Below are 13,988 nucleotides of genomic sequence, written 5' to 3'. Positions count from 1 at the left end.
CTGTGGTAGGTAGGTAGTTCGCGTTTGGCGCACTTGTTTCTCCAGTAGGTCATTTCCACGATCTATTGTGATCCTATTAATTTAATACTATTTAACACTAAAAAACTGTACTATTGGAAAAAATTATGTTCTGAATTTTGGAATAATAATAAGTTTGCCATTCGTAATTGAAACGAAAGGCAATAACAACAACGATGTTTTATATAATTTTTATTATTAATCTTTACTATTCTTTCAACTCCGTTAAATTTTACCGCCTTGTTGCGATAACGACCCCGTATTTTCTTTCTGTTATATCGGTTGCCATGGGCGACAGTCTCTTTTGCATAACTAATGAATAACGTTGGGAAAAGGGTCGTCTATTCAATTCCAAGGCTTGGCTTGGCTAGGCTCGGCTCGGCTTAGCATATACCGTTACATAATAGTTAAATAAGTAAATCTGAGCAGTACAATTCATTCATTTAATATCATATTTGTTTTTTTTTACTTTATAAAAATATATATCATCATTTATTTAATATTAACTTCTTTCACCTTGGTAGTACCCTAACTATAATTGCAAGTGCTTTCGACATTATACATACTTCGACCACAAGAAAACTACAGTATAGATATTTTGAAAGAAACACAGCAATTCACGGAAGAACACGATCGTGAAATGTCAGAACTAATACAATTATTATAAAATTTATAGGATACACGTATCAAAATGGCGTATCACAATTAGTCAATTGTTAACAATTCACAGGTGCCAAATAAAATATAAATACTTACTTCTTACCTTAATTCTCTTAAGTTTGTTGCTCGCAGCTGATGATTACTCCTTATTCGTTAATTTTCTTGATAATTACAGAAAAATATCATATTGACATTTCACTATATCATAATAACATTATAAGGGATATGTCTTGCATAGACAACCACTATAGCCATTAGCCTATTCCAATCACAGGAGTAAAGACGAATAAAAAACATTGACATTGAATAACTATGAATATAAGATATCATTGTTCGAGGTGTTATTCATTTATCGTGAAAAAATAACGTAAAAGTACCGAAGTAGCTATCAGAATTAACAATATAAATATTTTTTTCTCTTTTATTATTTAATTAACTGTATATATTTAAAAAAATGTACTCATTAATATTATAAATCATTACAACAAAATTGGATGCATCCTTTTTAAGAAATAAAAGATGTGCACAAAGTTGAAGTACTTTATATATTTGTGTTTACTGGAAAACTATTTGATTGAAGTGAAGTTTTAATATTCTAAATTAAAAAAAAAAAAGGTTACACTTAGATATCTTTTTGCTGTTTTACTATAAAGATTAATTTATTTGATAAATTACTGGACGATGAATAGTTCTGCTTATAGGAAGAAAACTTTGGATTTAATTTATTAAAACTCAGCTATTAGTATGTGTGAAAAGGTTGGTTTAAAAATGTTATTTTTCTTCATAGCTTAGTTACACTTCAAACTAGATTCCAAGATTGTCTGTTAAGTTTGAAATATAAACTCGGTGTGATCTTGATTAACTCAATGGTATTATAACTTAAATGTTATGTTAACTGGATGTATGAATGAGACAAATACAATAACCGAATAATTATTTATAATGAAAGTAAGAAAACTTATTTTTACTTACATAAGTTAACTACATATTTAAATGACATCAACTAATTGAGCATAAAATTCAATCCAAAATGTTTTCAATAATTTAATCGACTGTAAAAATATAATTTAGGAAAAGAAATCTCAGAGTAGAAATCTATTTACAGTTCGTGTTTATTTATTATCCAATTAAAATAATCTAAGAAGGGGTTATTGTCACAATTATTGTAACATCAATAATACAACAATAATCAAAAGTATTATTAAACTTAAACTATTTATTCCTTCCTTTTACAAAATGACGTTAAGAATTTACAATAATTTCTCATTTAACCGACTGTGTACACGCAGACTTCAATCACAGAAGAGAACTGCCAACGTTTCAATTTTGGACCCAGAAATAAACACGATACAGTATATATTATAATCGACGGCAAATCAAACACCCGGTGTCCCAGACCCACTGCTTTATTGACTCACCAGTGTTTCCATACAATAAATCATAACAATTCAGGTCAAACAAAACAACATGTGCCGAACTTAATAATTATAAATACGTCAACGTAAGGTCTGGCGCGTCGTGCGAGGAGTGATCGGGAATACAGCTCAGTCTGCTAGCGCAGGGCGCCAATAAATATATCAACTTATGTACACGAGGCCACTCGCGACACTACTCCCCCTATATAATTATAACTTTTTTTTAAAAATTTATAATTTATTTCGTTATGTCCTATCTATGTAGATCGACTATCGACAGCGGGGCGCTGCGCGACCGGAGACCGACTCGTCACTTCCCACCCGTAGCATGAGTTCCTTCTGATCCGTGCTTTGTTTCATAAAGACTTCTGACATCTCCGTCAAGTCAACTGTACCAGATATGAGTAACATGGCTCTACCGTCGCTACTGAACTGGACGAAATATATTCGGTTACGACAAAATGTTCTTATCTATAACAATCGGTATAACATATCAGTAATCAGTAACAAACATTCGCTGTATAAAGTCAAGTTCTTGTACCATAATCTTCTAAAGGCAGTCATTTAAGGCTGATAGGATACGCTGAAGCAGCCGTCCACACGAAAACTCAATTATTAACACTGTTTGTGCTGTTTTCATCGACCAGCAACGCGGTCACGACATCCATTTGTCGAATATTTTACACTCCACGATAAAAAATATAAATACAATCGACAAATAATTGAAGTCGCCAGTTGTAGTGAAATATCTCCGATCGGACGAGGGAACCGAGAAACCTCCTAGTACCATTACATTCTCGACTACTTTGGAAAAATATATTCACAGATCATAAACATGAAAGTGTTGCCTATTTAAATGAGGATATACAAAAGAAAATCATTCTAAGCGAGTATGCGACAAAGAAATTATACAAACAAACTTAAACATTACGCGGTATAATATAACATTTCCGGGTTCCCAGTCGGACGTCGTCACGACTAACGTAGATATATGTGTTTACGATTAGGAAACGCAACGCAGCACCATCGCAGAACGTACGAGGACCGGAGGTATTCCAGTACAGCGTTCCCTAGGACGTCGTAATCTCTCGCGGGCGTCGAGCGGGCGTCGAGCGGGCGTCGACGGTATCTCTATTGTTACATGATGTGTCGGTGTGGGCTCATGCGGGGGCGGCGGGCGCGCTACTGGGAGGGGTACTGCGCGGACGGCACGGACGCGTACATGAGCGGCTGCGGCGCGCCGCCCCACGACCCGCCCGCCGCGCCGCCGCCCGGCATGCTCATGCGGTAGCCGGCTGCAACACGCGGGTACACAATCATTCATATCTCTCTATCACCTCTAATTAGATAACCGTTAGATACACTGTAATTGTGAGGAAATCCCCTCGATAAGTCTCAAAGATTAACATTACACTGTTGAGGCATAGTCATATCCTATACTAGTTTTTCCTATACTAGTTTCTGTATAACTTTAGTTATACAGATGGCGATTCCTTGACCTCTAAAGAAAGATTTCTATACTTTTTATTAATAACGTTTATCATGTTAAATTTTAATAATGCTTACTATATACATTTTTAGTTTGCTAATTGTTTCTTATGGCAAATATTTGTATAAGTAATCTAAACCAATTTAATACAATATACAATACCTTTTCGGAAATACTATTTTCGCAATTGCAACTTGGTAAGTTTCTAATTTCCATAGTGTATAAACAGCACGAGTGTTCAAAAGAAAACATATATAATACTTTTGAATTAAAACATTACTAAAATATGTGTTATATGATTGACTCTCAAATAAAACATATAAAATATTTGTGCAGAAAAGTAAAGATACTAAAAATTAGAAATATATATAAGTTGCTACTTGGCTCTGTCAACTGAATGGATGGAATTCCAAAGTGAAGTGTACAGGACTACTTGAATATGATATTTTGAATCATTACAAATTCAGAATATTTTCATACAATGCACTTACGTTTTGATAAGAGCTTGAGATAACGAGCGATAAAATTAATGATATATTAAAAGGATGATTACTGTTCACTATGAACATGTTAGATCTTTTTCCTTCGTACGTCAATCGCGTGAAAGCTACTGAACGCATCGGTTTGGGACTATGACCAATCGGCGCGGAGTCGTCCCTAGATGATTATAGGCTATTAATGTTTTGAAAGCCTTCCTCTTTTTTTATTGAATGCCCAGAGAAGCGGGCGGGTAACAACTTGTTAGTTTTACAGTGTAAGTTTCTCAAGAAATAAATAAGTTTGAAATCCTAAATAATATTACAAATGCGAAAGCGAGTTTATTTTGTATGTTACGCTTTCACATCTTAACTTCAAATGTTCCTGAACAATCCCCCCACCACCCGGAATCCCCCGGTGAAATATACTTGCTACTATGAATATGCATATGAAAGAAATGAAATATTTTTGTCAAGAACGTTTCAAAACATTGTTCTTAATTACTTACTAAGAATATGTATGCGTAAAGGGGTTATACATAGATTTTCACAACTTTGACCTTTTGACAACTGGAAAATCACAACCCCATAAAAATACAACGTATATCTATCTCTCTATCATATGCCTGTGTCAATCTCCGTGACTTGAACTATCTATGTATGAATCTACATCAAAATCGATTAAGTAATTGAAGCAACAAAACAAATCAACTGTCTATAAATCCCGTTATTGTTTTCTTAAGCGCACATATAGACATAATATATTTACCAGCTGCTGCGGCTTGCGGGGTGCTGTAGGTTGCGGCATATTGCTGATAGTATCCGGGCGCCATGTAGCCTTGTAGCGCGGGGTAGCCCTGGAAACAACGACGAAGTCATCAGATAATTATGTCTTAATCGAATTAAAATATTGACGAAATAATTATGACTTATGAACTTTTTATTTTGAGTGATTAATAATCCTGATCTTTCTGAAAAAAAAAAACGACTACAAGGTTTATTAAAAACAAAAACATAAGATATAACAGTACCAAATGTACTGATGTACTCTTAAATCCCTCAATCTCCTCTTAAGAGAGAAGTTCATGAAATTATGATACAGCTTCCATCGAACATAAACTGGATCATTGTATTTAGGGGAGGGGGGGGACAAGCAAATCGACTAAATGGCAACGATAACGATACAGTGACAATTTCTTAATAGAATTTCCCAGGCCAAGTTAATTATAATAGTTATAATGAACGCAGCTGTTATAAACTCTTACTAAAGGAATGTTAATTGTTTATACAATACACAACTGCGTTTAGGAATTTGTGCGTTCGATTTTTTTTTACACGCAACATTTGTATTATGTTTTTTTTTTAAACGTCTTAGACAAATTACTCATTGTTAACCAGTGTCATTGTTCGAGTGAGACGAATTTAAAAAGATCATTCACAAAAATATTTTATGCAAATGTGTAACCTTATGAGTAAAGATATTAGAAACTAAACTGCTGTTTACTTAGTGGTAGAGTTTGGTGCAAGCCTGTCTGGGTAGGTAACAGTCACTGATAACATATTCCACCGCCAATCAGAAATGCTTAGTATCGATGAGTTCCAGTTGAAAACACTGGCTAGACACTCGTCTAGCCAGAGTAACAGGCAGAGGGGACATGATATCTTAGTTCCCAAGGTTGGTTGGCGATGTAAGGAATGGTCAATATTTCTGACAGTGGCAGATTTGCTAATTATTTTTCGAACTTCAAAACAGAATTTCTTAATTCAATCTTATATTTATTAGTAGAACAATTTATATAACGTTTACCACTTGGAAATTAAACAGTTGAGAAGTTATAATATGACATAAAGCACCCGACTAGTAACGGTTGCGACACACCAATACGAAAGCTTAATTTATTATTTATAAGAATGTTATTTAAATAAAGAACTCATTATTTAAACCCCAATTTAAACCGAAAATTTGAAATTAGAATACTATTATCTATATATTAATACGTGAAGAGAAAACTGTAATTATTATTAAACATTGCGCTAACCACAGATTTGGAGAAGGCTAGATACCACAAGCAGTCCGACCAAGCATGTTCGAAGATTGTTCTATGACGCGCTATTACGTTCGTATATAAAAATGCCTAATTGTGCCGTTATAACTGTAAAATCTCTTCTAGTAAATCGAGCAAGGAGATATATATTACCTACCGGTAAGTCATTTTGTTGCTCAAATAGCTGTAATTAGTTTGAAAATCATTAAATATGATGTTCAACCACGGCTGGGGTGACGTCATCGTAGGTATAAAAAAGATGGCACGGTTTTTATACTATCTAATGAACATGCGGTATCTAGCCTATTCTTAATCTGTGGCGCGCACGGAGGGTTACGAGATTTTTCATAGTTAAAAGATCATATAGAAGAGTGCAGAAAGCAATATAAATGGGTGTGTGTATATCTGTGTAATAGATAAAATGTTATATAAGCTTACACTTCTATGAATTTCAAGTCATATTTTCATTAGCAACGAATTAAGATCGAGCGACATCGATCAATGGACGACCACAAGTAACAATTACAAGGCTTGTATACATTACATTTTATGTAAATATAAATAATTTATTATAGGGACGTTATTTGTAATCAAACGTATTTAATACATACATAAAATTCTTACATGTTTCACAGCTGTTACAGCATTCGAGAAATATATTTCACACTCTTGAAAATTACAATGAAAACAAAGAATATATTTCTTTGTTTTATAACGCGTGCAACACGTAACAGAAGAAAAGTTACATGTTACAGTAAAAGTAATGTAACGGCCTGTACTGTACTGTCACAGATTAAGCAGATGAAAACTCTGTTAGAACAATCCGAAAATCCTGACCACTGAGCCGTCTTGGCTCGAGTTACGTATTAACAATAGTCAAAATTGTTCTTGAAATTTTACTCATCGCGCCAAAATAAAGTTTCGCTGAAACAAGTGCTCGTCACGATATTACTAAAGACGACTCAACAAAACATCGACTAAAAAGTAAACGTCATATTATAAATCACTTAATGTGACCGTGACCCTAAAAATTGCGTCAGCGCTGAGTATGAAAACAATGAAAACATGTTTACTAATAAATCTTACTTCCCTTTCAAAGCCGACACACAAGTGAAAATGGCATCTGTAATAATATTATAAAAGCGAAAGTAACTCTGTCTGTCTGTTGCTCTTTCACAGCGAAACCACTAAACCGAATTTGATGAAATTTGGTATGAAGCAAACCAACTCCAAGGACAAAGGTAACTTTTGCATGCCTAACCCGAGCCGCGGGCGACATCAAGTTGCATAAAAATGTTCTCATTGAAATAAATATCAATTAAAATAATGCGTGTGCAAGACCCTACGCGAAATTGAAGAGTATCTTTTTGAATATATATCTCTCTTTCTTTCTTCGTCATCATTTTTCTTTCTCATGTAACGAAAGGTGAATAAACATGATGCGTCTTTAAAATTTCACACTCAATTGTCGTCCACATATCGACATTATTACCGAATCGCCGAAACGACGAAAAAGTTTAACTTTAACAATATATTTAAATTCATTGCATTGTTATCAGCAACAAAATATTCATGTCAGGTTGAAAAACGAATTATTTTAAAAGTAGTAATAAGATGTAATTGACCCCACACATTCAAGTGAAATTACATGAAACAGTTTAAGTATAAATACATTTTACACTAAGCGAGACCCTAATAATTCAGAACAGATACGTCACTGATGCTCTCACCCCCCACTACTTGCCTAAATTTAGTACAAAGCACTGTGAATTTTAATTTAACCATGTGCAAACCTACCTTTAGTCCTAAAGACGTAGCCGATAACAGACTATTTACTTTCATTGGTGAGATAGATAAAATTGTCTTGTTATCGGAAAAAGACAATCAATAAATGTATTCAAAATTTATATTTAATTATAATATTTAATATTATGTAAAAAAAAGAATATAATCACTAGCTTAGTAACAATTATATACGAGTCACGAGTGTTAAAATAAGTACCATATTATTTATAGTCATTGTACAAAATGCGTAATTTTGTATATTCGGCTGTACTAACTGACTGCGCAGATTTTAATTACATTTGGTATAGAAGTCGATCGTGTCGTGATATAGAGTATAGTCAAATATTTATTAATTAAAAATAATTACTATATTAGACTAGCATGACTAACGTTGCTCGGTCTAGCCGAAATACAACAATTTTTAAAGTACGAAAGCGGTTTTCATATAGATATATAATGTGCCAACATTCATATTATGCGTCTAAATATAATATATTAATCATAAACACAACCGTTATCTTTTTTTTATATAGAATTTAACCCTAACTAAACAGGCGCATAACAAAGTGTATTCAGCCAGTCAATGTCTAAATATGGTAACAATGTTGCACAGTGGATAATGTCGCTTGATATCGTTACGTTCTTGAAGCGCGTTTGAGATATCCGCTGAATCATACCACGACGAATTTCATGCGCCCGCGCAACAAAAAAACTTCACCGCGTTACAAATATGAATAAATAACATTACAATTATACACCCTATTAAAATTTAGATAGTCGAAAGTGGTCTTTTGTTGTTTAAACAAAACGTATGTACGGAACAGTTTTCACTTTTTGCCCATTGTTGTATAGCTGTTGTATGACAAAGCAATTACTTTTAGGGGGGGGGGGGGTTTGGTAACGGCGCCGAATCCGAACCAATAGTGAATTACATAATTATATTTACAGACATTGTATGGTTAATATTGAAATAAAAAAATTATAAGTAAATACTTATTTATTAAGGATTGTTGTTTAATAAGTAAGAATTTGAATTTTCTTAAATTTAAAAAGATTGAAATAATTCATTCGTAAGTAAATAATATCGTTTTAACTTAAGTACTTCTTAGTACTGTACCTTTCTATTATATACAAGCATTATTTATGTTTGAGAGTTGAGATTCTTACCGTACCGGTATAATCTTCCTCGTTTAATCTACATTTCTAAAAGGGCAACTAACCTATAATTAATATTGTCTAGCCTACTTGACTAAAGTTTAATTTGATTATGAAAAATTAACGCGGCATACAAAGGGCATTAGTCTTTATCCAAATTGCCTTTAAACAATCAAACGACGACTGAACAAACATTATATAAACATTCAAAATATTGTAAGGAATAGTTTTCACAATACACTCATAAAATATATACAATTCTAAATAAAACGGTGCAATGAACTACTCTCGAGTAAAGATGTACATGACCTTGTGTAACTGACCTAATTATCGAGATAAAATACAGACGTAGTAACAATTAGGTATCAAAGTTACTTTTACCGATAAAACATACTATTTCTCTTTAAAAAATCCATGTATGTAATAAATATATAGTATTTTGTTTCAATGATTAAATTTAAGTGAATTCTTATCAGAACTCGCGACTACGTTATGAAAAGATAATTTTTCATATTTCTCTCGTGTGGGACGAAAGATTTACTCTAAATAAAAGTTATTACTTTCACACTTAAATTAAAATTTTCGCCTTTCAGAATTTAAAAAAAAAAGATAAATTGATACATTGTTCAGTACGTTAGTTTTATTCTATTAAAAATTTATGAAGTAACCGATTTCTCTTTATGAACACTACGAGTCGTGCAGTCTTCGAAATTCGACCATAATTATAACTTTATAATTAATTTTATTTTTATTTTTATTTATAATTAAATAATTATAACTTACGTGATTTGTTTTTTTTTCTATTTCCAATAATGTTTTATAAAACAGAAACAGTAAATACGTTTTAAAACAATTGAACTGTATTGTCTTTTATATATAATTTATATGATTAAGATACAAAAATTGTTACGGTTATTAAGGTTTGTTTTTGTTTATCTATTTTCCTACTTCCATTGGAATAGGCCATATATTTTCATGTAGGTTTATAAACATCGTAAGTCGCCGCTAGATAGCGCTGTAGCACATCAACCTGGAGGCCAATTGTACTACACAACAATTCTAAAATAACTTCGGATATTCCTCACAAAAATAAAACTCGCTTAATCTTTTTCTTATTATATGATTTTTTTTTTTCTTATTTATATCAGGTATATACGATACCAATTATAATCCAATACAACATCAACCGAACCGCAGCTGGACCGTTGTATTAGTAGAATAGGAAAACGGAACGGCAACTATGACGTTTCGATTCGATTGCGATAAAGAGACAATTGTTGGCGCAATTGGCACCTGTATACAGCTTAACCGATTGCCATAAACATTTGTGGATATTTGAACACGAAAAATATTTAAGCAAAGACTGTATCGTTTACAAACAAACTTAATGGCACTGTAGCGAATCGCACGTGTCGTGTATTATAAGCTGGTACACGATAATGTCTACAAATCAATACGTGTATATAATCTTACTCTATGCGTTCCGTATCGTACATCCAATCGAGTGTAAAATTTTCACCCGTGGTTGACAATTACATGAAGTTTGTAATATAGTAACATAGACGGTAACTAGTACTTTATAAAAAAAATGTTCTCATAAGTACCATAATGAAAGAATAACAGATACAGTTGACATTTAAGAAAAATGCCTAACAAACTAAAATGCTAGAAAAAAGCCTTCATTATTAGAAATTTATTTCTAGAAGAATATTGTATTCTATTGAATTTACCTTCATATACGCTATATTGCTATTATGAGAACAGTTACTATTTTATATTAATATATGACAGATAACGAAAATTCTACAGCCACAATTATATTTTCACTGATAAGAACCTAAAGTTATGAATATATTTTGTTAATTTATCATTTAATGAAATTCTATGGAAAAATTCAGGAAACCCAACCAATCTCTAACAAAATTTACTTTATATATAAGTAATAAATGAATACTATTGAATTACACACACAAAGAAAGAAAAGTCAATATTGATATACTTTTTATAATATAGGTTAGTGAATGGACGAATGGGCCACCTGATAGTACGCGGTCACCACACTGTTAGAAATAATTAACCATTCCTCATATACATTCCCATCCTTGGGAACTAAGATGTAAAGCAACACAACAATATTAAGCATTGCTGTTTGATGGTAGAATATCGGATAAATAGGTTCACCTATAAGCCCTACCACCAAATAAACATACGTAGGAAACTACTACTCAAACTGTCATCATTTATAATATCAAATTAATATATAATATATTATTAGTCCCCAATAAATGTTCCTGTTATATATAATATAATTGGAACCGGCATATAGAATATATTTATGGTAACACACCTGAATATATGTAATTATTTTGACATATATGGGGCTAATTTTGTTACTTTTATAACTGTTGAGTACATAATTTGAACAGTTGTTTGTAATAATAACATAAATTCAAAGAACTAACATTATCGTGCAACTTGCAAATGTAATTAATCTTCATTTTGCTTAAAATACATATATTTTTTTGTATATTATAAATTATAATTATAAACTGTTCTATGTATGAGTTTTTTTTTTCTTTCTAATTACTTGTCTAAAGATTCTTTAAAATGATACATATTTAATTTATTGAACCATAATTGACTTAACTATATATAGATATATATATATAAATAGTCTCAGTCAATTTTATCCACTATTTGTCAATCAATTTTCCTGCTATTATATTATAATATTTTGGTTTTATTTTGAAATAAGTATAGAAAACTTCATAAGTGTATTTCAGAAATTTTCAATAATGATATCAGTAATATTTCAACCACTGGCCAACACTAGTTTTTATCAGTCTATAAATTGACAGATGACATTGTATTTGTGTCTTACCTTTTTTTAAATAATAAAGTCTATATCACACTTGTAACGGTTACCATCTAAATTTTATTGGCTCAAAAGAAGCATAGTTAAATATTATATTTGTATGTTAATTAGATGTGATTATATATTGTATATGCATATATGCAAGTATTCAAATATTCATATAACAATGAACAAGTAATTGAAAAACTATACAATAGTTAAATGTAATGTGTGCAATGATGTTCAAGGAAATCTGTAGATTTTTGAAAAATAAAATAATAATTATATATCTTATTGCAACATTTCTCAAAAATATTTTAAACAAAATTGAATTAATGAAATATATCCCAGCTAATTATGTGTCGTGGTCTGATATAAACAAACATAAAATTTTGCAAATATTGTGGTAAGCACAGCCTAATCATTATGTCAAGTAATGTCTACGTCACACATATGAATTTCATGAATCTGGCATGTATAATGCTTTTTAATTAAGCATCGTTATAGAGAAGCTTGGATCATTGCCACTACAAATATAATATTTATGTGATTGTCATATTAAAATATAAAAAAATATATTTTCATAATTATTATAAGACATAAAAATATCCTAATGACTGTAGTAATTACATATCATATGCTTAATATAAAGTTAACTCACACCATTGTCGAAGTAACCCTACAATGAGTGTTATCAATATATTTTATGAGTGAATTTCCCTTGTTTGTTTCCCTATTCTGATATTTACCTGAGCATACCAATATCCCATTCCTTGTTGGTATGCATAGGGGTACTGCGTTTGCGCTCCCATTGGCACGGGTGCTGCAGGTGGATTGTTCGTACTCTGCAAGTTGTGCAAAATATTAAACACATCCTATATTAAATATTGTTATATTAATGACAACATCAACTGACCTGGTTCTCTGTTCCTCCATTCTCTTTACCCCAGAAACATTTGACTGTGTGACCACTAATTTCTGTATTATGTGTTGCTTCTATAGCGTGGGCCGCCGCTTCCTTAGTTGTGAACCTAATAAAAGCATATCCTTTATCCCTGAAAACTCTTATGTCTTGTATCTGGCCAAACTGTGAAAATGTGCTTTGCATTAACTCTTCAGTGATAACATTGCTAGTGAAACCTCCACAGTACACGGTCGTGTTCGTCGGTGAACTCTGGTTGTAGACCTCGTCAAATGTAGGCTGTTTAGCTCGCTTGCTACTCGGCGCACCTTCGTTAGGCCCTTTGGTTGGTGGTTTACGTGTGGACCAGTTGGTACGTATAGATCGCGATCCCAACCATTGACCGTTCATAGCTTGAATTGCAGCTTCAGCATCAGCTTTCTTAACAAACGAAACGAAGGCGTACCCCTTAGATTTGAGCGTTTGTGGGTCACGTACTATTCGACAGTTTGAAATCTCACCAAATGGTGCAAAAGCTTCGCGCAATATGTGAGTCTCAATTTCAGGTGATAGATCACCTACAAATATGTGGTGGTGGTTGCTCGTATCCGTCTTAGGCTGATTGCCAGGACTCGTAGCCCAATTAACCTTCATTTCCTTGTCGAGAAATACTCGTTTGTTCATGGCGGCCAGGGCCGTAGCCGCCGCCGTGTGATTTGTAAACTCGAGGAAAGCATAGGGATCATTACCTGGCTCACGAATTATTTTGCAGCCTTTAACTTCGCCTATTTGTCCGAACAACGCGCATAGGAAATCTTCTGTCACACTCGCGTCTAAATTACCGACGTAGAGAGTTTTCGGGTGGCTTTCGTCGCCCATATTAGCTTATATCGTAATCTAGCGGTTAATTTATTACGACTATGAACACTAATATTGAAAATACACACTAATCAACGTGTTATTTCATCACATTAAACATTGGATGACGGATAAAAGAAAGAAAAATGTCGCAAACAGCGCCTAGAACTTCTCGAAAGACGTTGCTGTTGACTCGTGAAACGTTCACTTTTCGGAAACAAACGCATCTATAGGCGAATTTCCGGTAGAATAATTTCAAAAATTTGGAGGGAAAAAAGAAATAATTAAAAACTACTTATTACAATTGCTTAAAATATTATAGTAATATTATT

The 13,988-nt window shown here is 32.6% G+C and overlaps 1 protein-coding gene across 1 annotated transcript; it reads right to left on the bottom strand.

Moving 5' to 3' along the window:
* Positions 1–1,867: 1,867 nt before the first annotated feature.
* LOC113397027 (nucleolysin TIAR) lies at positions 1,868–13,871 on the bottom strand. The gene is made up of 4 exons (XM_026635171.2): positions 12,814–13,871; positions 12,647–12,742; positions 4,828–4,915; positions 1,868–3,388 (listed from the first exon to the last, which is right to left on the bottom strand). Exons 1-4 carry the CDS (start codon positions 13,675–13,677, stop codon positions 3,276–3,278), a joined length of 1,161 nt encoding a protein of 386 aa, XP_026490956.1. The 5' UTR covers positions 13,678–13,871; the 3' UTR covers positions 1,868–3,275.
* Between the last annotated feature and the right edge of the window lie 117 nt (positions 13,872–13,988).

Source organism: Vanessa tameamea, chromosome 19 (genome assembly GCF_037043105.1).
Source record: "Vanessa tameamea isolate UH-Manoa-2023 chromosome 19, ilVanTame1 primary haplotype, whole genome shotgun sequence".
NCBI classification, from domain to species: Eukaryota; Metazoa; Arthropoda; class Insecta; order Lepidoptera; family Nymphalidae; genus Vanessa; species Vanessa tameamea.
Note: the sequence above shows the minus strand (reverse complement) of the source record. Positions and strands in the feature narration are given on the sequence as shown.

Bases quoted from the DNA above. Each gene is read 5' to 3' on its own strand.
- LOC113397027 (XM_026635171.2), bottom strand. From the start codon at position 13,677: ATGGGCGACGAAAGCCACCCGAAAACTCTCTACGTCGGTAATTTAGAC. The intron at 12,743-12,813 runs GTCAGTTGATGT...CACAACTTGCAG, and splicing joins ATGGAGGAACAGAGAACCAG to AGTACGAACAATCCACCTGC. The intron at 3,389-4,827 runs GTAAATATATTA...CGCGTGTTGCAG, and splicing joins CCCGCAAGCCGCAGCAGCTG to CCGGCTACCGCATGAGCATG.